General features: G+C 36.3%; 2 protein-coding genes across 2 annotated transcripts in view; one reads left to right on the top strand and one right to left on the bottom strand.

Moving 5' to 3' along the window:
* Nucleotides 1-27,387, top strand: part of ORC2 (origin recognition complex subunit 2) — a 54,717-nt gene that overhangs the window by 5,710 nt on the left and 21,620 nt on the right. Inside the window, exons 5-10 of the mRNA XM_043991629.1 lie at nucleotides 3,503-3,595; nucleotides 4,376-4,407; nucleotides 11,854-11,911; nucleotides 17,685-17,875; nucleotides 23,664-23,762; nucleotides 27,030-27,139. Coding sequence (XP_043847564.1) covers nucleotides 3,503-3,595; nucleotides 4,376-4,407; nucleotides 11,854-11,911; nucleotides 17,685-17,875; nucleotides 23,664-23,762; nucleotides 27,030-27,139 — 583 coding nt within the window. The remainder of the gene's footprint in view (nucleotides 1-3,502; nucleotides 3,596-4,375; nucleotides 4,408-11,853; nucleotides 11,912-17,684; nucleotides 17,876-23,663; nucleotides 23,763-27,029; nucleotides 27,140-27,387) is intronic.
* Nucleotides 24,081-24,469, bottom strand: LOC122746170 (60S acidic ribosomal protein P1-like). The gene has a single exon (XM_043991634.1). The coding sequence runs from the start codon at nucleotides 24,467-24,469 to the stop codon at nucleotides 24,128-24,130; it is 342 nt and encodes a 113-aa protein (XP_043847569.1). The 3' UTR covers nucleotides 24,081-24,127.

Raw genomic sequence — 27,387 nt, forward strand, 5'->3', positions numbered from 1 at the left:
GGTGTTTAAGGCAATTGGGGTTAAGTGACTTACCCAGGGTCATACAGCTAGTAAGTGTCAGAGGTGAGATTTGAACGCTGGTCCTTCCAACTTCAGGGTCAGTGTTCTATTCACTGTACTACCTAGCTTCCCCTAGTGCCTCTTCCACTCTCTTCTTCCCCCTCTTCTTCCCTTTCCCCTTTTCTCCTTCTCCTCCCCCACTCTTTTTCTCCCCTTTTTTCTCTTCCCTTCTTCCTCTCCCTCTTCTTTTCTTCTCACCCTCTTTCCCTCTCCTCTTACCTTCCCCACTGTCCTGATAAACTGTGGGACAAATGGCATAAGTGAAGGAGGTTATCAGGAGGCACCAGAAGAGCACAGTTTTTCACTAAAACAATATTTTTCTCTCCATTAATTTAGACTCAGAGCTTGTGCCATAGTGGCAAAGCCTTTGAGAAGCAGGTCACCTCCATACAGTGGTGACTAGAATCACGGTTGGACTTGGTTGGACTTCTATGAAAATTCCATTTAAGGATTTTTAAAAAATTCATCATTTATGTGTAGGTTTTTGTTTAGAGTAAGAATTACTTCGAGCCATTAGAGCAATTGAACACATAACTCTTGTCAGTTAATAAACTAAATAAAAATAAATAAATTTTTTAGATAATGCAAAAAAAAAAAATCCCCCCAAAATGATGAGATGTTGAATAAGCTTCCAGTTGTGGAAAAAGTAAGCATAAGGTGTTCATTACTACTACAAATCAGCCATACCAGAATTGTAACTTAGATCAAAGATTATGGAACTTTGTAGACAATAAAGTAAACAAAAACTAAGGCATTATATTCACAAGATTGATAATTTATGTCTGTATAAATCATTTTACTAGTTCAGTCTTGCTTATAGATTGACCTAGAGTAAAGAGAAAGGACTTCTAGTCCTCTTGGGAAAGGATGGGCTGGTAGAGAAATTATATAGGTTCAAAAATATTTTGGATTTACTTATTTACAAGTCTTCTGATCAGCTATAGAAATACATCAGGTTCATTATTGGTATGCTTTTCATCATTATAGACAATGTAAGTATAGTTTTTCTTATAGTCTATACTTTTTTTTTTTGGTGAGGCAATTGGGGCCAAGTGACTTGCCCAGGGTCACACAGCTAGTAAGTGTCAAGAGTCTGATGCCGGATTTGCACTCAGGTGCTCCTGAATCCAGGGCCGGTGCTCTATCCACTGCGCCACCTAGCTGCCCCTATAGTCTATACTTTGATACTTTAGAAGAGGGGTCAGTGACCAAAATAACTGTAATGATTGGAATGATGCCACCTACTGGAGACTTGCTGTGGGAAAGCTCCGCCATGAGGAAAATGCCTCAGAGGCATTGTGGCTTTTCCTTGGCGTCAGGAAATCCTATTTACTCATGGGTGCTGTCTATCAAGGCTACCAGCCAATCAACTGAGGAGCCTCCTATTTTCTGGGAGGAGACAGGAAGGAGGAAAGGGAGCCTGGGCGGAGAGCTCTAGTGCTTTTGGGTTCCTGACTTGATGGTGGTGGTGGCAGCAGAGGACTTCACAGGAAATTTGAGGAAAGATAGGAATGCCAGGCTGTTGGAATTCTGTTCTCAATCTTTTTCTTTCTATTTTTCAATAAACCCTTAAAAACCTAAACTTGTTTTATCAGTGATTTTAGTCAGTTTCCCCCAAAACTGAGGGAACAGATTAGAATCCACATTTAGAATCTTAAATTACACATAACCTTGCCAGCTCTTGTATTAGCCTGACAAGAGCCTGTGAGCTGTCTCTTCTCACACAGCTCTGAGCATGTTCAATTTAATGCTAGCAGTTACTAATAAAAGAGGTCTTTAGCTTCTCAGCAAGGCAAAAGACCTTAAAAGAGAGAAAACAGATCATTTTTTACAGACAAAAGGAGGAGCATTCTAAAACCAGAAGGCAGAATCATAGATGAACAAAACAATAAGATAGATTACAAAGTCAGAAACACCATACATGAGGGGACAATATGATTGGCAGGACATAAAGTAAGCGGGACTAGCACTCGTCCCTCCTTCGATCTTGTTGCTCATTGATTTTGTTCACCTGCAAGGTTATTTAATGGTAGATGGATAACAAACCAGACTTTCTTGAAGGACAGCTAGTGCAATAGAGATTATGGTTTTCTTTTAATTTAAGTGATTTATAGGGAAAATGAATTTTCCAAGACTGAACTTCTAAACCTATGAACTTCTGAATTCAACTCAAAAAGAAACTTGACTGAAACAGTTATATAACATGTTGGTGGTTGGTACAGAATAGAATAAATTACAAAAATGGAGACATATCAATTTGATTTTTTGAATATTTTATTTTTTCCCAATTACATAGAAAAACAATTTTTAACATTCATTTAAAAAAAATTTAGAGATTCAAATTCTCTTCCTCCTTCCCTTCCTCTCCCTGAGACAGCAAGCAATTTGATATAGTTTATACAAGTGCAGTCATGCAAAATGTATTTCCATATTAGTTGTGTTTTGAAAGAAAACACAGACCAAAAGAAAAAAGGTGAAAAATAGTATGCTTTGATCTACTTTCAGACTCCATGAGTTCTTTCTCTGGAGGTAGATAGCATCCTTCATCACAAGTCCTTTGGAATTAATTTGGATCACTGTATTGTTGAGAATAGTTAAGTCATTCACAGTTGACTGTCATATAACATTGTGCAGTGTTCTCCTGGTTCTGCTCCTTTCACTTTGTATCAGTTCCTATAAATCCAGGCTTTTTTATAGCACAACGGTATTCCATTACCATTACCATATAACATATACCATAACTTAACAATTTGATTTTCTCACCTCTGAGGCTTTTTCCAACCCTATATCTATAATCTTGGCAACTTTTTTTTGGTGTATTGTGTTTATTTTTTTAAAGGGCAAAAAAATGTTCATTGTATTTATGGAGACAATCTGGAGCAGTTTCAGTTGAATGTTAAAATGAAAGCGTAATCAGAAGATGACAGGTAGTGAAGAAATGGGTGGATGAAGACCGTTTTTTAACAAGTGTCTCTGAAAGGAGGGACAGAAGATTGTAACTTCATGGGAGTAGGGAGGGGGATAAGTTTAGAAGTCCTTAATAATAGGGATAGGGAATGGACTAATGATTTCCTCCATATAAGGAAATTCCAGCTAAGGAAACTACCTCTAACAATGCACATTGGCATCTCCTTTATAACTTATCTTTTTTTCCCTAGGGGAACTTTGAGATTAAATGACTTGCCCAGGGTCATGTAGCCCCAGCATATGTCAGAGATAAAATTTGAACCCAGGTGTTTCTGAGCTTGAGGGCAGCTCTCTATCTACTAAGTCATACTTCCTCTGATTCTGGTTATTTGAGCTGTTTAGTTGTTTAGATCCAATACACAGATGTTCATTGTATGTTAGTGTAATATAGTTCATTTTTCTGGTTTAATGTGTTCTAGTTCATTGAGTAGTTTTTGTGTATCCTTTTTTTAATATTGATGTTTTTTCTTTTCAGCTTATGAACTAGCAAAAACACCAGGGAAAAGTGTTTCACTGATTTCTAAGGAGAATGCTGAAAAGATAGCAGACACCCCACAAAGGAGCAAGAGTAAGTAGTCGAGCCTTAGAGTAAAATATACCTAGTGTGTTTCATCAGCTTTGAAGGAAATTTTTTCTCATGTACTTAGATGATCTTTTCTTAGTTTAAATGTATAATAGAGGATCTTTTTTTTTTTCATTTTTACATTTGATCTAAGTAAAATTTTTACTTTTTTTCTCCCATTCTGAAATAAAAATCTACCTCTTTGTATACACATTTACACATAAACAGTTAAAATTCAGTAGAAACAAAATTAACTAAATCTTTATTGCAGGGATATCCATGAAACAAATTCCATTTTCTCTTGTAATTCTGAATTGTCTCAATTTTTCTTGAGGCCTATCAGAGTTGTTTTCCCTACCACTGGAAGAACTCAGCAAGAACAAACTAGAAGACTTGCAAATTGTTTTAAAGAAGTGGCATTTTTATTTCTTATATACTGATTTGAATGATGGGAGCTGTGGAGTTTTTTGTGCTGTATTTGAATCTTGCATTTAAATTAGCCTAAACATTATAATTTGGGGTAATCAGTAAGAAACAGCGTTAGTTCTTCAATCTGTCAGAGGAAAATTGGAAATAAATGAATATAATAGGAATAATTGTGGAATTAATAGTGAAAATTTGAAATGTAGTTAGAGAATTTAATATTCAGATAGAGCTATGTAATCTTTTAGGAACAATGACTTAGACTACTTGGCACTTGGGTACTTAATGAAACTGAGGTACATGTGGTAAAATGTGAAGTACCTAATATAATCAATAAAATTTAATTTTATGTTTATTTTATAGAGCAATCCACTTCAGACAAAGACCACTTAAAGGTAAGCAGTGAAGTGAAGCACTGTGAATTGAGTAATTTAAAAATATTTCACACTAAGTTGGGTAAGCATAAAAATCCATTTCTCTTACTTTATGTTTTCTTAAAATTGGCCTGACCAGTTTCTGGTTTTCATGTAATTTTTTTTCTAGTATGTTGTGGTTAATCTCTTAAGGTTACTAATGTATTCTTTTAAGATTTAAGTTTAAAGAATTTACCTATAAAGAAGAAAACAACTTTCCAGGCCTGCCTAATAAATAGACATTTATGTTTTCCATTTTCTCATAGGATAACACAGTTTGGAGGGACCATATTCTCATTTATTTAAAATTTTCTTTGTTGATAATGAATGTAAAGATGATTAAACATGAACATTTTAACATATAACTAAATATAGAAATAGAGGATTGTATATGAAACTGAAAATGTCTTACGTTGAGCTTGGTTTTTTAAAGTATGTGTGCATGTTATATATGCATATATACATATATGTTTATATGATATATATTTAAATTTGACATGTGTGACAATACTACCATGCTCGTCTGTTTATGTTCCCTTCTGAACTTCTCTTAAAATATATTTTATATATGTATATATGTATGTGTTTATCTGTGTGTGTATGTGTGTATATATACACATATACATATACACACACAGAGGGATATGCATATATGTATACATACACCTATGTGTGTGCATATTTCTTCAATTACATGCCAAAACAATTTTTAAACTTTTTTTAAAGTTTTGAGTTCCAAATTCCCCTCTCCCTCCCCTCTCCCTTCCCTGAGATAGTAAGCAATCAGATATAGGTTATACATATGCAATCATGTATAACCTATATTTGACATTAGTCATTTTGTACAAGACTCCTCAGATAAAAGAAAAGAATGAAAGTGAAAAACAGCATGCTTCATTCTGTATTCAAATAATATCATTTCTTTATCTGGAGGCAGATAGTATGTTTCAACATTAGTCTTTTGGGATTGTCTTAGATCATTTGTATTACTGAGAATAGCTAATTAACTTAACGTTCTTCATTGTACAATATTGCTTTTACTGTGTGTGATTTCCTGTTTCTGTTCACTTCACTTAAGTCTTTACAGGTTTTTCTGAAATCATCCATCTGAATTCTTATAGCATGCATTTTTATTTCATTGCAATCATATACCACAGCTTGTTTAGCCATTTTTAATTGATGGCCATCCTTTGATTTCCAATACTTAGCAACCAAAAAAGAGCTGCTATAAATATTTTTGTAGAAATAGGTCTTTTTCCCTTTTGTTTGATGTCTTTAGGATATAGATCTAGAAGTGGTATTGCTGGATCAAAGAGTATGCACAGTTTTTTTTTGGTTTTGTTTTTTTTTTTTTTCCCAAGGCAATGAGGGTTAAGTGACTTGCCCAGGGTCACACAACTAGTAAGTGTCAAGTGTCTGAGGTTGGATTTGAACTCAGGTCCTCCTGAGTCCAGGGCTGGTGCTTTATCCACTGCACCACCTAGTTGCCCCTGGTATGCACAGTTTTATAGCTTTTTGGGCACATGAACTCTTTTAAATATTTCATTAATACACAACTGCCCATCTACTCCCAACCCATAAATAAAAGCTCTCTCTTGTAATAAATTTACTAAAGAAAGAAATCTCTTTTTCATGATTACTATTGTTTACTGTTTCCCTTCCATCCTATTTCCTTCCCCATGATATTTTTCTATTATCTATCTTCTTTCATCCTATCACTCTTCAAAAGGGATTTGCTTCTGTCTGTCCCCTTCCCCACTCTGCCCTTCCTTCTTTTGCCCCTTTCTCTTTATCTCCTTCCCCTCCTATTTTCCTGCCGGGTTAGAGAGATTACTCCACCCAATTGAGTATGTACCTTATTCCCTCCTTGAGCCAATTCTGATGAGTGTTAGGCTCATTTACTGCCCAGATTAAACAGATTACTCCACCCAGTTGGGTGTGTGTGTTAGTCCCTCCTTGAGGCAGCTCTGTTGAGTTTAAGGTCTTTGAGCCTTTTCTGATGAGTGTAAAATTCATTTACTGCCCTGTTCCTCTTCCATTTCTTCCCCCACTCCATAAGCCTTTTCCTGTTTCTTTCATGTAGGATTTCACCTCTGCCCTTTCCCCTCTCCCAGTACATTCCCTTCACCCCTCAATTTAACCCTAAAGATGTCATCACCTAGCTAGGTGACACAGTGGACAATATTTATAGCAACTCTTGGTGGAGGCTAAGAATTGAGAATCAAGGGAATGTCCATCAATTGAGGAATGATGGAAAAAGCTGTTCTATATGATTGTAGTGGAATGGTCTTGTGCTACAGGAAATGACAAACAGGATGATCCCTGAAAAACCTGGAAAGACTAATGAACATCATGTATAGTGAAGTGAGCAGAGCTGGGAGGACATTGTGCATAGTGACAGCAGTATTGTTCAATGAGCAATTGTGAATGACAATACTCTCAGCAATGCAATGATCTAAGATAATCCCAAGGAAATAATGAGGAAGCTTACTATGCACCCTATAGAAAGAACTGATAAAAAGAACACTTGTGGATTGTACATATATAACCTGGTTGTGATCTTGTGGAGGGGGGAGGAAAGGGAGGGAGGGAGAAAAATTTGGAACTCTAAATCTTATGAAAATGAATGTTGAAAATTACCCTTACACGTAGCTGGAAAATAAAATAAATGTTTGTTTCTGAAAATGAAAAAAATTAAAAAAAAGAAAGAAATCCATACTTTGTCCCTGTCTGAAAAGTGTCCCTTCCTAGTTCTCTAGTCCATTATCTCTGTCAAGAGATGGATCCCATGTTTCATCATCTGTCTTCTGAAGTTGTGATTAACCCCATCATTTTACAGATGTGGAAGCAGGCCCAGAGAGATTAAATGACTGACCTAAAGTTACAAAGCTATAGTAAATAGCAGAGGGTCTGGATCCAATGCTCTTTCCACCAAACTTTACACTTTTTTGTTTCCAATAATCCTTATGAACTTCATTCTATAGATATAAATACCATTATGTCTAAGACCCTGTGCAAAGCTCTGGAAAGGAAAGGAAAATAACAAAATTGTCTCTGTCCTCTAGAGGTTACATTCTCCTAGAGAGAACTGGTGATCATTATTTAGGAATTAGTTTTATTGCTCTCTTTCCATTAATCCTGTTCCTCATGTATAGTAGAAACCCTCCATAGTTTAATACCATATGTATAAGGACTTTTAGCAATCTTCCTAACAAAAAATGGAATATAGCTTCTTGGATACTTGCTATTTGAGATTCTAGTTGTCATTATGCCTGCCATCTGGTAGCAGTCTATGCTTGTTATATCTTTTGATAAAACTTAATCTGATACCTAGTAGGTCTTTACTGAATATCTTGTAGAAGTTAAGAGTTTCTTCAATTTTGTCTAACCTGTGTGTGGCACCATAATTATGTAAACTACTGTATAATCTGTGTTTAAAAATCTTGTTATGCATTCTGTAAAGGCTTCTTAAAAATTAAATTCTAGTGTAATGGTGATGTTTGTTTTTTAATCTCTTCCTAGCTTTTTAATAAAAAGCAATTTTTATCTAATCCTTTAACTTAAAGGTGGTAGATAAAGTTCTATAAGGATACCAGCCAAATGTCAAATAGAAAGAGTCTTGTTTTTTATATTCTGGAAAGAGTAAGAGAAATGGGCAGGTGTGGATTAAAGTTTTTGTTGCTGCCAAGAGAACATACACGAACGTCTTTTTCCAATTTTTTCTTGATGAAAAGAGATGCATTAACTCTTTTTTTTGGGGGGGGGGCTTGGGGGGGTTAAGTGACTTGCCCAGGGTCATACAGCTAGTAAATGTCAAGCGTTTGAGGCCGGATTTGAACTCAGGTACTCCTGAATCCAGGGCCGGTGCTTTATCCACTGTGCCACCTAGCTGCCCTGCATTAACTCTTTATAATCTGAATACCCTTTTCTCGCAAAGCCCTTTTCTTAAGTAAGTTTTTGTACCTCTTTTTCCATTTGACCAATTCTGCTTTTTAAAGAGTCCTTTTTTTCAGTGGATTTTTGTGCCTCTTTCAGTATTTGTGTTTGTGTATGTGCTTCTTACCAAGCTGTTAACTCTTTTATGTTTTTTCTTGTATCATTCTCACCATCATATACCACAGCTTGTTTAGCCATTCCCCAATTGATGGGCATTCCTTTGATTTCCAATTCTTAGCCACCACAAAAAGAACTTATAACTGTTTTTGTACAAATAGGTCTTTTTCTCTTTTTGGGAATGTCTTTGGGATATAAACCTAGCAGTAAAATTGCTGGATCAAAGGATATGCACAGTTCTGTAGCCCTTTGGACATAGTTCCCAGTTGCTCTCCAGATTGGTTGGATTTTTTTACAATTCCACCAACAGTGGATTAGCATCACAGCTTTCCCGCATTCCCTCCAACATCCAATATTTACCTTTTTTGTTATATTTGCCACTTTGATAGGTGTGAGGTGATACCTCAGAGTTGTTTCAATTTTCATTTTTCTGATCAATAGTAATCTTGAGCATTTTTTCATATGATTATAGGTAGCTTTGATTTTTTTTTTGAAAACTGCCTCTTCATGGGGCAGCTAGGTGGTGCAGTGGATAAAGCACCGGCCCTGGATTCAGGAGTACGCTGAGTTCAAATCTGGCCTCAGACACTTGACACTTTACTAGCTGTGTGACCCTGGGTAAGTCACTTAACCCCCATTGCCTTGCAAAAAAAAGAAAGAAAGAAAGAAAGAAAACTGCCTGTTCATATCCTTTAACTATTTATCAATTGGGGAATGACTTATATTTTTATAAATTTCACTCAGTTCTCTATATAATTGAGGCATGAGGCCTTTATCAGAGATATTTGTTTCAAAAATTCTTTCCCAATTTTCTGCTTCCCTTGTAATCTTGGTTACATTAGTTTTATTTGTGCAAAAACTTGTAAATTTTATATAATAAATGATCTATTTTACATTTTGTTTTTCTCTCTATATCTTCTTTGGGCCTAAATTCTTCCTCTGCCCATAAATCTGACAGATAAATGATTCCATGCTCTCTTAATTTGCTTTATGGTATCATCCTTTATGTGTAAATCATGTTCCCATTTTGCCCTTATTTTAGTATACTGTGTGAGATGTTGGTCTATACTTAGTTTCTGCCATATTTCCTGCTGGTTCTTGAACTTCTTCCTTTTTCCATACACAGCCTAGGGCTTCCCTACCTGGTAAAGTTGCTCCTCTGTGCAAGTCCCCTTCTCAGTCTGCCCTGGATCTATGATCTAGAACTGGGTAGTGAATGCTACATCAGCCAATTGGCTCCTCTCCCTGTTGCAGAGCTCTAGTGTGGGTCTGTGGGTTTCCCAGTATGGGTGCTGGAGTGTTCGGTGCACAGCATTCTCCTGAATCAGCCTAGTGTCCACTGAACTTCCTGTCTGTCTCTCTATGCCAAGCTGGGCAAATGACTTGTGACTTTTTCTGGATTTCCCTGTCAGGGTTCAGTTTGGTGCATTTTTTTAGATCTGTTTGGAGAAGCTTATGGAGAGGAGCAACTAGCAATGCTTCTTTTCACTCTGCCATCTTGGTTCACCTGGCCATACCTTATTAATAGAATAATTGAAGATCTTGTGGCAGAAATTTTGGCAAAGGAAAATGTAGCTGAATATAGACAAACTAAAAGAAAAAATTCATATGAAAGTTTTTATTAGGCAAAAAGTAATTAGAAATATAAAAGTATTAAGAGTGAAAAAGCTACATGGCTAAAATAACAAAGGCAGGCAGGTAGGACATGACATAATAAGATTCTAATGCTGTAAAGTAATTTAGAATAAAGGATATTAAAACTATCAACAGAAATAACATGATTAAATATTTTAAAGTAATTATTCTAAGGATCTTTGATTTTTGTAGGTGTAGAAAATTCCTAGATCATGGCATTCTGTAACTTGGTAGATAAATCTTATTAATCTGAGATTGAAAAGCGAATAAATATCAGAGCAAGGATTTGAATTCAGGTCTTCATGACAATACTTTATCTACCATGCTATCTCAATCTTTAAAGTACTAGAAAAGAATCATAAACTACTGAGAACATTTTTTAGTTTTGCTGATGATTAATTACTAAGACTTTAAAAACAAGAATAAGAAAATAAAAACTTAATTGAATTAGTTATTAATTAGCTATAATGTAGCATCAGTCAGAAGCCTGGACCAAATCTGGGAAGTGCAAGGTTTAATGCAAACTTGCCAATATGATTAAGTACTAGTTGTTGTTATTGTTGTTGTTGTTTTGTGGGACAATGAGGGTTAAGTGACTTGCCCAGGGTCACACAGCTAGTAAGTGTCAAGTGTCTGAAGCCATATTTGAACTCAGGTCTTCCTGAATCCAGGCCCTGTGCTTTATCCACTGTGCCACCTAGCTGCCCAAAAGGAGTACAACTTTTAATTTTTGGTCAGTTAATTGAGTAAAGTTTGGGGCCCAACTTCCTTTGTGGCTATGAGGGCCTCCAGCCCTCAAGTGCTAATTAACTTAGATTTCATCTTATTAAAAGATACTTTATTTTCTTCCATATAGATATTTTATTATTTTCCAGTTATATTTAGAGATAGTTTTCAACATTTGTTTTTATAAGATTTCTAGTTTTAAATTTTTCTCCCTCCCCAAGACAGCAAGTGATCTGATATAGGTTATATATGTACAATCACATTAAACATATTTCTGCATTTGTCATGTTATGAGAGAAGAATCAGAGCAAAAAGGCAAAACCTCAAAAAAGAAAAACAACAGCACCCAAAACAAGAGAAATAGTATGGTTCGATCTGCATGAAGATTCAACAGTTCTTTTTTTTTTCCCCCTGGATTTGGAGAGCATTAAAAGATACTTTTCTAATGCTCTTGACTGTAGTGTCTAAGCGTTATGGTAGTCTGTCCTATTGGAATACTAAGGCTATTGTTTTTCTTTTCCTTTCCCTTCTTCCCTGTTATATTTAATATCATCTTCACTCAGTCTCATTCAATTTTCTTGGATTTTATATCTTCTTTTTTTTAAGAAAAGTATTTTATTATTTTCCACTTATGTAAGGACAGTTGTTGTTTTTTTAATCATAAAAGTGTCATATTATTTTTCTAGTTACGTGTAGAGAGAGTTTTTGACATTTGTTTTTGTAAGATTTCTAGTTCCAAATTTTTCTCCCTCCCTCGCCTCCCTCTCCCCTCCCCAAGACAGCAGGCAATCCCTCTATATCTTATTCTTAAAGAAGAAATTATTATTCTTTTCCTTTGTGGGGCCACATACTACTTCATTACTGTAAAAGACTACATAAATGTGAGCTGTTTTTACTATTCTACCTTTTTATTTGGGGAGAAAATAACTTTCTCTTTTATAGTTTTATGATTAAGACTTTGCTTGTTTATTGGACTATGTGACTGATATCTTTTTTACTATCCTAATATTACAGAGTGATGAGAAAAATGAATTTCTATCAACACCTTACAGACTAAGGAAAAGACTGACAGGTATGTACTTTGTATACATTCCCCCTAAAAAGAATACAATTAACATTGATATAGCTCAACTACCATTTCCTCTAGAAATACTTTCTCAGCTGCCTTCTTTCCTCTTATTCTGTTGTGTATTGTTTTTTCTTTTCTACTCTTCCCCCACCCCACTTTTCAGCTTCATTTTTGTGTGTTTTCTTCCCCCTTAGATTATAAACTCTCTGAGGACAGAGATTATTTTTCTTTTCTTTTTCTTATTTGACCTAAAGTGCTTAACACAGTGCCTGGTACATAGTTGTTACTTAATAAATGTTTATTTATTGACTATATCCCTTAATTTGCCATTATTATATGCTGCCTTGTATTTATCTTTTTATATGTTTCTTTTGTTTCTGAATAGAAGATAAGCTTTTTGAGAATAGGAATCATCTATACAATTTTTGTATCTCCTGAATTGTGACCTCAATAGATGCTTGCACATAAGCATCAGTGAGTTTGTTAATGATGATCCAGTAAATTATGGTGGCTTTTTATTATTTATTTTGACAACAATGCCATTGCTTTATATAGATGATGTATTACTATGTCACTCTGAAACACTCATGTGTTGCATTGAATACTTTCAGTTGGTTAACATTTATTAAGTGCTTACTATGTATTAGGTACAATGTTAAGTGCTGAAGATACAAAGAAAGGCAAAAAATAATTCCTTCCCTTGAGGAACTCAGATTCTTACAGGAGATACATCACATGGAAGGAAAGTAAAAAAAGAGGAGAGGAAGGGCAAGAAGAACACCCTGTGTAGCCACATAGGAAAGGAAGAGATGGCTGGCCTGGGCACCCTCCCCAAATGGAATATCTAGGAGGAGCTTTCTGCCCTCTTCTCTCTCCTCTTCTAATCATGGGGGCTCCAGGGGCAAGAGTTACTGAAGAGCTGTATTAAAGGTTGATGTGCCCTTGCAGGATGATGAGGTTCCTGGGGTATGCTAAAGTCCAGAGGAGTGCAGCCAGGTGGGAAATGAAACAAAGTATATAGATACCATTTCTGTCCTCTGGAAGGCATTTTATCATTCAGTCAGTCAATATACATTAAGTACTTACTATATGTGCTAAGCTCTGGAATACAAAAAGAGGCAAAAAACAGTTCTTGCCCTCCAGGAGCTTACAATCTAATGGGGAGACAGCATGCAAACAATTATATGCAAGGTAAGAATTATTATATAGAATAAATAGGAAATAACAGAGGGCAAGCACTGGAATTAAGTGGGGGTGGGGAAGGCTTGCTGGAGAAAATGGGATTTTAGTTGGGACTTAATGAAAGGCAAGGAGATTAGTTGGAGTAGAGGAAGGAGAGTATTCTAGGCATGGGAGATAGCCAGAGAAAATGCTCAGAGCTGAGAGATGCAGGAGGCCATTGTCACTGGATTGAATGGTAAATGTCTGGAAGTAAGGTGTAAGAAGCATGGAAAGGTACGGTGGGCCTGGTTATTGAAGGGCTATGAATGCCAAACAGAACATTTTGTATTTGTTCCTGGAAGCACTAGAAAACCACCAGAGTTTATTGAGTAGAAGGCTGACATGGTCTGTCCTGTGTGTTAGGAAGGTTTTAGAGGGAAAGATAATGAAATGTTTTAGACAATAATGAGTTTAAGATGCATTTCTTTTTTTCTTAAATTATAAAAGTATTTTATTATTTTCCAGTTACGTGTAGAGATAGTTTTCAACATTTGTTTTTATAAGATTTCTAGTTTCAAATTTTTTTCCGCTCCCTCCCCAATACAGCAAGTAATCTGATATAGGTTATATATGTACAATAACATTAAACATAATTCTGCATTAGTAGTATAAGAGCAGAATCAGAGCAAACAGGATAAACCTCAAAAAAGAAAAACAACAGCACCAAAAACAAAAGAAATAGTATGGTTCAATCTGCATCCATATTCCACAGTTCTTTTTTTTTTTTTTCTGGATTTGGAGAGCTTTTTCCATCATGAGTCCTTTGGAACTATCTTGCATTGCTGAGAAGAATCAAGTCTATCACAGTTGATCAACACATAATGTTGATGATACTGTGTACAATGTTCTCCTGATTTTGCTCATCTCACTCATCATCAGTTCATGCAAGTCCTTCCAGGTTTCTCTGAAATCTGCCTGCTCATTGTTTCTATTCTGTGTTTTATTGTTTGTTTTTTTTTTTTTGGCAGGGCAATGAGGGTTAAGTGACTTGCCCAGGGTCACACAGCTAGTAAGTGTCAAGTGTCTGAGGCCGGATTTGAACTCAGGTCCTCCTGAATCCAGGGCTGGTGCTTTATCCATTGCGCCACGTAGCTGCCCCCTTCTCATTGTTTCTTACAGCACAATAGAATTCCATTACATTCATATACCACAACTTGTTTAGCCATTCCCCAATTGATGGGCAGTCCCTCACTTTCCAGTTCCTTACCACCACAAAAAGAGCAGACATAAATATTTTTGTACATGTGGGTCCTTTTCCCTTTTTTATGATCTTTTTGGGAAAAAGACCCAATAGTGGTATTGCTGGGTCAAAGGGCTTCACAGCTTTATAGCCCTTTGGGCATAATTCCAAATTGCTCTCCAGAATGGCTGGATCAGTTCACAGCTCCACCAACAATGCATTAGTGTTCCAATTTTCCCACAGCTTCTCCAACATTTATTATTTTCCTTTTTTGTCATATTAGCCAATCTGAAAGGTGTCAGGTGATACCTCAGAGTTGTTTTAATTTGCATCTCTCTAATCAATAGTGATTTAGAGCATTTTTTTCATATGGCAATAGATAGCTTTGATTTCATCAGAAAACTGCCTGTTTATATCATTTGACCATTTCTCGATTGGGGAATGACTTGGATTCTTATAAATTTGATTTAGTTCCTGATATATTTTAGAAAGGACACCTTTATCAGAAGTAGTGGCTATAAAAATTTTTTCCCAGCTTTCTGCCTTCCTTCTAATTTTGGATATATTACTTCTGTTTGTACAAAACCTTTTTAATTTAATGTAATCAAAATCATCCATTTTGCATTTCATAATATTCTCTGTCTCTTGTTTGGTCATAAGTTGTTCTCCTTTCCAAAGATCTGAAAGGTAAACTATTCCTTTCTCTCCTAATTTACCAATGGTATCACCTTTTTTGTTTGTTTTGTTTTGGGGGTTTTTTTTTGGTGAGGCAATTGGGGTTAAGTGACTTGCCCAGGGTCACACAGCTAGTAACTGTCAAGTGTCTGAGGCCGGATTTGAACTCAGGTCTTCCTGACTCCAGGGCCGGTGCTCTACCCACTGCGCCATCTAGCTGCCCCTGGTATCAGCTTTTATGTCTAAATCATGTACCCATTTTGACCTTATTTTAGTATAAGGTGTAAGATATTGGTCTATGCCTAATTTCTGCCATACTATCTTCCAGTTTTCCCAGCAGTTTTTATCAAATACTGAGTTTCTATCCCAGAAGCTGGAGTCTTTGGGTTTATCAAACAGTACATTACTAAAGTCATTTACTACTGTGTCTCCTGTGCCTATACCAAATAGTTTTGATGACTGCCGCTTTATAGTAAAGCTTCAGATTTGGTACAACTAATCCCCCTTCCTGTGCTTTTTTTTTTCATTATTTCCCTTGATATTCTTGACCTTTCGCTTTTCCAGATGAATTTTGTTATTATTTTTTCTAGTTCTATAAAATAATTTTTAGGTACTCTGATTGGGATGGCACTGAATAAGTAAATTAATTTAGGTAGAATTGTCATTTTTATTATATTAGCTCGGCCTATCCATGAGCAGTTGATATTTTTCTTGTTATTTAGATCTGATTTGATTTGTGTGAAAAGTGTTTTGTAATTGTGTTCATAGAGTTCCTGGGTTTATCTTGGCAAGTAGACTGACTCCCAGGTATTTTATATTGTCTACCATTACTTTAAATGGAATTTCTCTTTCTATCTCTTGCTGGGCTTCGTTGCTCATGTATAGAAATGTTGATGATTTATGTGGATTTATTTTATATCCTGCTACTTTGCTAAAGTTGTTAATTGTTTCAGGTAATTTTTTAGTTGATTCTCTAGGATTCTCTAAGTATATCATAAGATGCATTTCATATCTGAAATGTTTTCTCTGAGATTGTGTATATTGTATAACTAAAAACTATAAATAGTGAAATGTTTTGGGGTTTTATCTCTTAGACCTTAGATTTCAAGGTTTTGTGTTTATAGCAGTCTTGTCTTGAGCTCTGAAATTTAATAGGATGATCAATATTATCCTTTTAAATATCATGCAAAGATAGTCTTGAATGTTTAGATATTCTTATCCCATAAAAAATGTAGATGCAGGGGCAGCTAGGTGGCGCAGTGGATAAAGCACCAGCCCTGGATTCAGGAAGACCTGAGTTCAAATCCGACCCCAGACACTTGACACTTATTAGCTGTGTGACCCTGGGCAAGTGACTTAGCCCTCATTGCCCCCTCAAAAAGAAAAACAATGTAGATGCAATGCTTTTATTTATGGCCAAAACCAACATCTTTTTCTTCCTTATCTAGCTATGTCTTAAACTCAGGGAAAGGGAATGTGGAGTTCTACCCTTTTCACCTTGAAATGTGTCTTTTTTGCTCTTTCTCACTCTCATATGGTAAAGATGGGCAATATTTTGAAGGATATCCATTGATTACAACATATTAATTGGGGGATAGTACTTTTTTTAAAAAATGAAAGCTAGGGGCAGCTAGGTGGCGCAGTGGATAAAGCACCAGCCCTGGATTCAGGAAGACCTGAGTTCAAATCCGGCCTCAGACACTTAACACTTACTAGCTGTGTGACCCTGGACAAGTCACTTAACCCAACTGCCTCACTAAAAAAAAAAAAGCTTGTGTCCTGCTTTTTACTGGATAGTATATATATATATATTTGTAAGGAATCATCACCAATTTATTTATTTTTTAAAGTTAATTGAGTACTTTACTTTCAACCACAGGAAAACCAAAGATACATTTGGAACTATTTATACTCACATTTTATCACATCAGTGAAATAACTGGTCCTTGATTTTTGGCTGTTGCTACCTAAAATTCATTTTAACATACCGTATATCCATAACAGGCATTTTTGGGTATATCTTTCTATTGTTTGTTTACTCTTCTCCCTAATCAACAAGCACTTATCAAGCAACTGCGACATGCCACACATTTTGCTAGGCTCTGGAGATACAAAGGAAAAAGAATGAAACAATCGTGTCCTCAAGGTTGTAACACTCCATTTGGGGAGACAACACAAATGTATACAAAATAAACAGGAGGTAATGTGGGGAGTGCAGGGGAAGGCATTAATAGCTGGTGGCGCCTGGAGGAGTCAAGGAAGGCTTCATGTAGAATATGGTATCTGAGCTGAGCTTTCAAGGAAATTAGGGATTATGAGATATTGAGGTGAAGGAGCACACTGCAGGCCTAGGGAAATAGGAGTGTCATGTGATGAGCAGTAAGGTTAGTTTGCCTGGACCAGTGAGTGTGAAGAGAAGTAATATAAAATAAGACTGGAGCCAGGTTATGAAGGGCTTTAAATGCCAAAATGAGGGATTTGTACCTGATGCTTATTAGAGGCAATAGGGAGCCATGGAAGTTTATTGAGCAGGGGAATAAAATGGTTAGACCTGTACTTTTGAAAAGTGAGTAAGCATTGATTAAGGGCCTGCTACATGTCAGGCACTGTCTTCAGTGTTGGGTATACAAGGACAAACTTGAAACAACCCTTTTTTGTCACTATTGTCACAAATTGCCCGTTGCTTTTTTTTGGTTCTAGTTTCTACCTTACCCTCTGACAGTGAAAGTGAATATTCTGATTCAAATTCGGAAGATGATAAAGTGAAACAGGAAGAGGAAGAGAAGATAAGTGAAGTCTTAATGGATCAAAAGAGAATTGCTAAGCACAGATCAGCTTCATCATCTTCTTGTAAAAAAGCATCAGCTAAAAAAATGAAAAAAGACACAACAGTAAGTGGGGAAACTATTCTGCTTTAAATAGAGATTTTTATATTCTCAAAGACTAAATAAACCCAGAGAACCATATAGATTTTAAGGAGAATACTCTTTCTGCATGGAATTGTCTATACTCAACTTTAACTGTTAAGTACTTTGTATTTCTATAGTTTTATAGTTGGAAGTATACAGATAGGTATCTCTTCAATTAGCTTCAGGTTTTTTTTTCCATAATGCGTTACTAAATATTGGAATTTTGTTGTTGTTCAGTCATGTCGCACTCCTTGTGTTTTGGGGGATTTTCTTGATAGAGCTATTAGAGTAGTTTACCATTTCCTTCTCCAGCTCATTTTGTAGATGAGCGAACAAAAGCAAACAAGGGTGATGTGACTTGTCCAGGGTCATACAGCTAGTAAGTATCTGAGGCCAGATTTGAACTCAGGAAGAGGAGTCTTCTTGAATTCAGGCCTGGGGCACCCCCTAGCCACCCTAGAGAAGCTTAACCAAAATGTGAATCAATTACCATAATAAGACTAAAAGATCCTAGCAATAACATCATATATGCTCAGAAAGTTATCTAACTCTGCCTTTTTTTTTTTTTTTTTAAGGCAGTGGGGGTTAAGTGACTTGCCCATGGTCACACAGCTAGTAAGTGTCAAGTGTCTGAGGCCAGATTTGAACTCAGGTACTCCTGAATCCAGGGCCGGTGCTTTAACCACTGTGCCATCTAGCTGCCCCCTCTGCCTACCTTTTGACACAGCAATACTGTTATTAGGTCTATAACCCAAAAAGATTCAAGAAAGAGGAAAAGGACCCACATGTACAAACATTTATAGCAGCTCTTTTTGTGGTGGCAAGGAATTGGAAACTCTGGGGTTGCCTATTGATTAGGGAATGGCTGAACAGGTTGTAGCATATGAATGTGATGGAATACTATTTTGCTATAATAAATGATGAAGGGAATGGTTTTAGAAAAACTTGGGGAGATGTATGAACTGATGCAAAGTGAAGTGAATAGGATTGGTATAATGTATACAGTAACAGCAATACTGTAAAGATAATCAACTGTGAATGACTTTATTAACTGATTAAGCAGTGACCCACACAGTTCCAAAGGATTTTGATGAAACCTACTAGCCACTTCTGGATAGGAAAATGAAGGACTCAGAATACCGAATGAAGCATATTCTTTCTTTCTCTCATTGCCCCCATCCATCTACCTCTCCCCTTTGGAAGGGGCGGGGGAATATGGCTAATGCAGAAATTTATTTTGCTTGATTTCACGTTTGTAATGGATTTTGTATTTCTTGCATTCTCAGTGGATTGGGAAAGGGGAGAAGTGAAAGGAGAGAATGTGGACCTGATAATAAAATTAATTTGAATTTAAAAAAACCTACTAGATAGGGACAGCGAGGTGGCGCAGTGGATAGAGCACTGGCCCTGGATTCAGGAGGACGTAAGTTCAAATCCGGCCTCAAACACTTAACACTTACTAGCTGTGTGACCCTGGGCAAGTCACTTAACCCCAATTGCCTCACACACCGCCCTCCGCAAAAAACAAACAAAACCAAACCTTTTATATAGCTAGCATTTATGTAACACATTAAGGCTTGCAAAATACTTTATATTCTCATTTCATCCTCATAGTAACCTTGGGTTGTAGGTTTTACATATGAAGAAACTGAGGCAAATTAATGTTAAGTGACATGCTCAGGGTCATACATCGGAAGCCATTTTTTAACTCAGGTCTTACTGACTCCAGGTCCAGTGATCCTATCCAGTGTGCCAACTAGCTGCCTTTCTATAATGTGTTCCTTTAACCCATTAAACATTGAGGCAGCCCTTATTTACATTGATTCTGTAATGGAATTAAGTTGAGATCTGATTTAAATTTCAGAAATACTGGATTTACCAAGTAGAGTTAGAGCTGTCAAAGGCCACTATAGCTTAGATATAAATTGATTTACAAAATCTTAAAAAGATAGGATGATGTAAAGATTAGGAATAGGATAATGGAAAATTATAAGTAGTATTATCTCATACAACAATGGAAAGTAATAGAGTGTAAAATGAATATAAAGGAGCTTGGCAAGAGGCCTGGCTAAACAAAATCACATGGTATAGCTTTTACCTTAAATATTTAGAAAAAGTCTTTTCTCTCCATTTCAGGATATATGCACTTGATCATCACTTAGCCCTTTCTCTTTACTCAAACTTGCTTACTTTTCCATCAATGATTGTATTTTTTTAAAAAATCCATTTCCCCCCTGTAGACATATGCTTAAATTTGCAAGATAAGTTATTTCTTGGTGGCAATCCAGTTTTCTTCACCTTTAAGTGTAATGGGGTTTTTTTTGTTGTTTTTTGGGGTTTTTTTTTGGTTGGGCATTGAGGGTTAAGTGACTTGCCCAAGGTCCCACAGCTAGTGTCAAGTGTCTGAGGCTGGATTTGAACTCAGGTCCTCCTGAATCCAGGGCTAGTGCTCTATCCACTGTGCCACCTAGCTGCCCCTGTAATGGATGTTTAAAAAAGGCATGCTTTTCTTGTTGATTCATAGATTATCTCTTTATGTTCCATTTTCCATGTTATTTTTTTGTGGTAGATATATTTTTTTAAACAATAAAAGTATTTTATTATTTTCCAGTTACATGTAGAAATAGTTTTCAACATTTGTTTATATAAGATTTCCAATTTCAGATTTTTTCCCTCCCTCCCCCCTTCCCCTAGACAGCAGGCAATCTGATATAGGTTACATATACATAATAACATTAAACATATTTCTTTATTATTCATGTTATACGAGAAGAATCAGAGCACAAAGGAAAAACCTCAAATCAGAAAAACAACAGCAACAAAAACAAAAGAAATAGCATGGTTCAATCAGCATCCATATTTTGTGGCAGATATATGAAAACATATTCTAATTTTTTCTATTTTGACTTTGCTATTATGTTGTTATATCATTGAATTTTTGAGTTTCCTTAATTTTTTTTATTTAAAAAATATTTGCTGCTATGCTGATATTTCTCCAGCTTCTCTTCTAGGCTATTTCACTAATTTTTTTCTTTTTCTTTTTTTGTTCTTTTGTTAGGCCTTTTAACCACTTCTGTAGTCCTTGTGAAAATTTCATATTTTCTGATGTGATTGTAGAATTCTGTTCTCTTTTTACCCTGGAATTCTTTTACCTTATAGTATTTATTCATATTATTAGAAAACTTCTTTTGTTTGTTCATCTCTTCATTCTCTGTTCTGAGACAGATAGTGTCTAGCCTTTGCTGTTTGGAAGTATGTGTTCTTGTTTTTTAGCTAATTTTCTGTGGGAGTTGCTTTGCCATAATTTTTCAGCATTTCTTAATTTTTTTAAGTGTATGTATAAGCCACTGGATTTAATTAGATTTTCTAAAAAATCCATTTTTGGGTTTTAATGAAACGCTCTTTTATACTCAGCTCATCTGAATTCCATCCTTCCTTGATTAAAGGAAGAAAAGAATTAACAGGATGATGATGACTAAGCGCCCCACCCCCATCACCACAGTAATGCAGAGCCTTTGCTTTTTTGAAGTGTTTTTTTAACTTTTAATTTTCTGTGGGAGCTGCCTTGCCATAATTTTTCATTTCTTCTCTGTTGATTGTTATTTTTTTCAATCTTAATAGTATTTTATTTTTTCCAGTTACATGTAAAGATTGTTTTCAACATTTGTTTTTATAAGATTTTGAGTTCCAAATTTTTCTCCCTACTTCCCTTCTCTCCCCAAGACAGAAAGTAATCTGATATAGGTTATAAATGTACTGATTATTATTATTATACTTAATTTGATGCATTTCTTAATTGTTTTGGAGTATGTATAACTGCTGGATTTGATTAGGATTTTTTTGTTTGTTTTGTGATGCCTTTTTATTTTTATCACATTCTTGAATGTATGACTGTACCTCTTCACTCTAATCTTTTATTCTGCTTTTTGCTGGCAAATATGGTAACATAATCCCTAAAACAGCCCCATTAAGTATATCAAATCTAACATGTAATTTTCAAAGCTGTCTTGCCAGTCCCTGTTTCCTTCTGGACTTCCTTCTGTTTTCTCCTATGCATTTAAAAAATGCTTTAATGACCCTATTTCTCTTTTCTTTTTTGCCAACCATATTCCTACTTTCCTCTTCCTCCTACCTTTGTTAGCCATCCCCACTAGGAAAAGGAAAAAAAAAGAAAACCCTTGTAAGAAATATGCATTGTCAAACAAACAGAAATTTTTTCCTACATTGGCCACATCCATAAATGTATGTCTTATCTCTACCTTCGGTCCATCACCTCTATTAAGAAATGAGTAGTATGATTTATAATTAGTCCTCTGGAATACCATGATCACAGTTACTAAATCTTTCAGAGTTGTTTTTCTTTATGATATTGTTGTTGTATAAATTGTTTTGGTTCTCACTTTACTTTGCATCATTTCTTATATATCTTCCTGGGTTTCTCTGAAACTTTCCCTTTTGTCATTTTTCTTATGATGAAATAATCCATTATTCATTTGCCATAGTTTGTTCAGCTATGCCTCAATTGATGAGCATCCTCTCAATTTCCAGTTCCTTGTTACCGTGAAAATGCTGCTATAAATGCTTTTGTTCATAGAGGTATTTAAGGGGCAGCTAAGTGGGGCAGTGGATAGAGCACTGGCCTTGGAGTCAGGAGGACCTGAGTTCAAATTTGGCCTCAGACACTTGACACTAGCTGTGTGATTCTGGGCAAGTCACTTAACCTCAATTGCCTCACCAAAAAAAAAGTGCTGCATAGAGGTATTTAACCTTTTTCACCTCTTTGGCTCATCTTTTTTAAAACCATTATTTTTCCAGTGATATATTATGGCCCCAGGTCATGAAATAATATGTCTCTCAAGAATCATCCAAAGAATAATGAAAAGGCTGTAAGGGTTGTCGTCACAGAAATATATGACCATTAAAAAAGATGAGCCAGGGGGCAGCTAGGTTTCACAGTGGATAGAGCACCAGCCCTGGATTCAGGAGGACCTGAGTTCAAATCCAGCCTCAGACACTTGACACTTACTAGCTGTGTGACCCTGGGCAAGTCATTTAACCCCCATTGCCCCACCAAAAAAAAAAAGAAGATGAGCCAGTCACATAGTGAAAGTGAAGGATGGATAAGCTGGTGGTATCCATGCAGTATATCAAGAGAGCATAAGGAAAAGACCTTAGCACATTGGGTGGATGGAGCCTCTCAGTACATGAATGATAGTTATACAAGATGGAAGAGTTGCCATCTGCATTATTGGAGAGAGAACTGGATTTGAGAATATAACAGTCCATGGGAGTTTGATTTCATTTATTGTAGTTATTATATAGAAGATAGTTCTTTTGTTCATTATGTATGTGTGTGTGGATAGATAGATAGACAGAAAGAAAGAAAAAAAAGATAGTTCTTTTGATTCTGGTCTCTTTTCTCTGCATCACTTCATATAAACCTTCCCTTATTTCTCTGGTGACATGATAATATTCTATTAAACTCTTAATGAAAATAGTTAAAATAATCCTTAACCTGAATTGGAGATTGTAAATGTGTTGTTAATCGTCTACTACTAATGAAGACATAATGATTAGTCTTTTATATTCCTAAGACTTAGGCAGGAAGTTGTGGTTTAGCAGAGAGCATGGATATCTGCTTTAATTTATAGCCTTATTAAAAATCCTTTCTTGGATAAGAAAATTAATTTCATATGCTTTCAATTTCCTATGAACATTTTGAGTGATTAGCCTTAACCCATTGTAAACTGACGTTTCTCTGTTTTTTCAGACTGACTTAGTAGAAGAATATTTTGAAGCTCACAGCAGTTCAAAAGTTTTAACCTCAGATAGAACGTTGCAGAAACTAAAGAGAACTAAACTGGATCAGGTGTGTTACCAGGACCATTCATTTAGCATTTAAAAAATGAATTTTTATATGGGAATAGCAAGCCATGGAGGGTAAACACATGTAAACAGAATTACATGTAATTAAATTAAACCTAGATAACTTACCATGATACTTATTTACTGATATTCATATTATTTATTGTGTTTATTGTGTAATTAGGCATAAGTACTAAGAAGTCTGCAAAAATAACTGTAATAGTTTTATTATTTTTAGAAAGAACAAATTTGAAGAGTTTTTTCCTGTCTTATATCTGCAGTATTTGGACTGAGCATTGGTATTTTCCCTTATTTTGTGTACTTTATTTTTTTAGTTAAGCTTTTTATTTAATGTTTCAAAAAATATATTTAGTCAAACAGACCAAAGCCCATGTCATCATCAGACTCCTCAGACTCTTGTTTTTTTGCTTCCTCTTTCTTCTCCTCAGCTGGGACAGCCGTACTAGCAGGAGCAGCACCTCCAGCAGGGGCAGCACCACTAGCTGCTGGGGCAGGTCCACCAACTCCTACATTGCAGATGAGACTAGCAATGTTTACATTGTTCAGGGCCTTTGCAAATAATCGAGGCCAGAAAGGTTCAACATTTACACCTGCTGCTTTAATGAGGGCATTAATTTTATCCTCTGTGACCGTAACCTCATCGTCAAGGATGAGAGCAGAGTAGATGCAAGTGAGCTCGGAGACGGCCATTTCGGGAGATGGATGAGGAGAGACTTGTTTGTAGTGGTGCTAGTCGCTGGCTGAAGTGAGGGTTCACCCCAACGTGGCCTTAGCTTCCGAAGAAGAACCGAGCACCTTACAGACAACCGAAGAGCATTTTGTGTACATTTTAATCCCTGTTATTCAACCATACCCATTCATTTTCATAAGGTTTAAAAGTCTCTTTCCTAGTTTTTAATACTCCATCTGAGGAATCATAGGCCTCTGTCCTTACCTTTTTCTACCACTTACATAGTTTATTAAGTTCCCTGGATATTTCCACTCTTTTCTTCCTAAAAGGTGGGTTTTGTTGGTTCTTGAGTTTTGCATTCAGCTGTTCTGCTCCCTGTCTTGAGTATGGAAAAGAGAGAGACTGAAGATCAGTCATTTAATAAGCATTTCTCTCCCTGCTGGGGATAGAAGGATAAAGGAATAGATAAAATAGAAAGATAAAAATGACTTAGTCCATGCCTTTCCCCCTGAATGACAACCTGCCACAAAACAGTCTAAATGAGGTAAAACTTCAGTTTTTTACTTAGGAGTTCACATAATATGATTTCAGGAACAAAGGAGAGCCTCTCATCATTCCAAACATTTTTCTCCATGTGTTTTAAAATGCCTGAAATTTCTTTAGATGAATTTATTCCATTTAAAGCTTTTTATTCCTTGGTTAGAAATAAGAGGCTTATAACGCAGGTGCCTTAGAGACTGAATACACTTACTGAATAGAATTCAGTCATATTAAAACATAATCAGTAAGTGAACTGAAAGCAACCTCTGTCAGAGGCTTTCCTGTTATGGGAAGCTTTCACAACAGAAAGGCTGTGTGGTAGTGTTCTTGGTGTGCTATGGCCTCAAGAACACACAGGAAAATGTCGCTTAATCTTTTGGAGCTATGGTTTCCTAATTATCCAAGCATGAGTAGGTTGGACTAAATGGTATCTGAGATCCTTTTCAGCTCAAAAAATAAGGCAGAGGAGAAGCAGAAAGACTGAAGCTAGGAAGGAAAACATTTTATTTACTTAACAATTTTACCTAGGATTGATCTTGTTAGCCTAATGTACAAGAAGGTGTTTTTGTTGGACATGGCCTCACAAATGCAGCCTAGTGAAAATCTCTGGTGCAAAAAAAAAAATCTTAACTAGTAAGGAAGACTTTTTAGAGGTATCAGAGTACTTGAAGAGATGGTAGTGGCATGCATTAGTCAATAATCATTTATTAAGCACCAGGAATACAAAAAGAGGCAAAAGATGGACCCTATCCTCAAGGAGCATACAGTGTAAATGGGAGAAACGACACACAAATAAATATATAAAAAGCAAGCTATAGACAGGACAGATAGGAAACACCAGAGAGAAGGCCTCTAGAATTAAGAGGGATTGGGGAAGACTTCCTATAAAAGATGGGGATTTTAGTTTGGACTTAAAGGAAGCCAGGGTATCCAACAGGTGGAATTAAGGAAAGAAAGCATTCCAGGTATGGGGGACAGCCAGAGAAAATGCCCAGAACTGAGAGATGGAGGGTCTTGTTTGTGCAACAGCGAGGAGGCCAGTGTCAATGGATCTAAGAGCAGGGAAACTGGAAAGGTGGGAGGGCTAGGTTATGAAGGGCTTTGATCGCTGGGGCAAGCAGTTTTATCCTAGAAGCAAGAGAGAACCATTGGAGTTCATTGAGCAGTGGGTGACATAGTTGGACCTGTGCTTTAGATAGATCACTTTAGTGGCTTAACGTTAGGAGAAACTTGAGGCAGGCAGACCTACCAAGCGTGAGATGATGAGAGCCTGTACCAAAGTGGTGGCAGTGTCAGAGGAGAAAGGGGTCAGGGGAGGTGGTATTGGAGAGAGATTGTAAAGCTGAAATTGACAAGTCAGGGCAACAGCTTGGATGTGGGGGGTGAGAAAGAGTGAGGAATCCAGGATGACTCCTGGGTTGTGAACCTGAGGGACTGGGAGGATGGTGTTGCCCTTTACAGTATTGGGGAATGTAGGAGGAGGAAAGCATTTAAGGAAGAAGGTAATGAGCTCCATTCCAAACATAGTGAGTTAAGGATGGCTACTGGACGCCCAGCTCAAGATAACTGAAAGACAGTTGAGAGTGGAGGTCAGCAGAGAGATTGGGGCAGGGTAACAGTGGTTTGAATTACTTATTAGACTGTAGACTTAAGTTTTTATATCTATTTTTACAAACCCTCTCAGTTTTTAATGGTCTTTTTCACAGTACAGTTTGTGGCGCTTGGGGCAAGCAGTTTTATCACTTTTTTATGATAATGAGCTTTTACTATAACAAACAGGGACTTCTGCAGTATCGTCTCTTCTTGGCAAATTCATACATAGACAACTGTGAAGTGTTTAAAATACTTAAGAAAAGAAATTATTTTAAGGGATCCACAAGCAATTCAAAAGCAAGCTTTTCCTCATCATTGACAAGCTCTTTGCAAAACAGTCCTGTTATGAAACCAGATCACCTGAGAGTGTTTAAGTATGAAAAACCTCTTAGCTTTGTTTTACTTGATATATTGACCCAGGGTCAATTTTCTTTTATTACCTTTTAGCAAACTTTACACAACCTGTTGAGCAAGTTTTCTCCTCCCTTTTCTGCTGAGCTAAAACAATTAAATGAACAGCATGAACAGCTATTTCACAAGTGGATGTTGCAATTACAGTAAGTATGATGCTTTAAAATGCTTATAGGAATAATTGAATTTGTGCTTTTTTTTACTTTAGAGCAATTCTCTGCACTATTTTGTTTTATGCATAAACCCTGTGTGTTGTAAGGAACTGCAAAAAGTAGACGAAATAGCTCTTGTCCCTGTTTAATAAGTGGAAAAATGGAAGCATCTGAGGGGCAGAGGAGCACAGTGGAGAAAGCACCAGCTCTGGAGTCAGAGGACCCAGTTCACATCCCACTTT

This window comes from Dromiciops gliroides, chromosome 3 (assembly GCF_019393635.1).
Source record: "Dromiciops gliroides isolate mDroGli1 chromosome 3, mDroGli1.pri, whole genome shotgun sequence".
Classification (NCBI taxonomy): Eukaryota; Metazoa; Chordata; class Mammalia; order Microbiotheria; family Microbiotheriidae; genus Dromiciops; species Dromiciops gliroides.

What these genes read in the sequence shown, in the direction of transcription:
- LOC122746170 (XM_043991634.1), bottom strand. Translation starts at nt 24,469, where the DNA reads ATGGCCGTCTCCGAGCTCACTTGCATCTACTCTGCTCTCATCCTTGAC.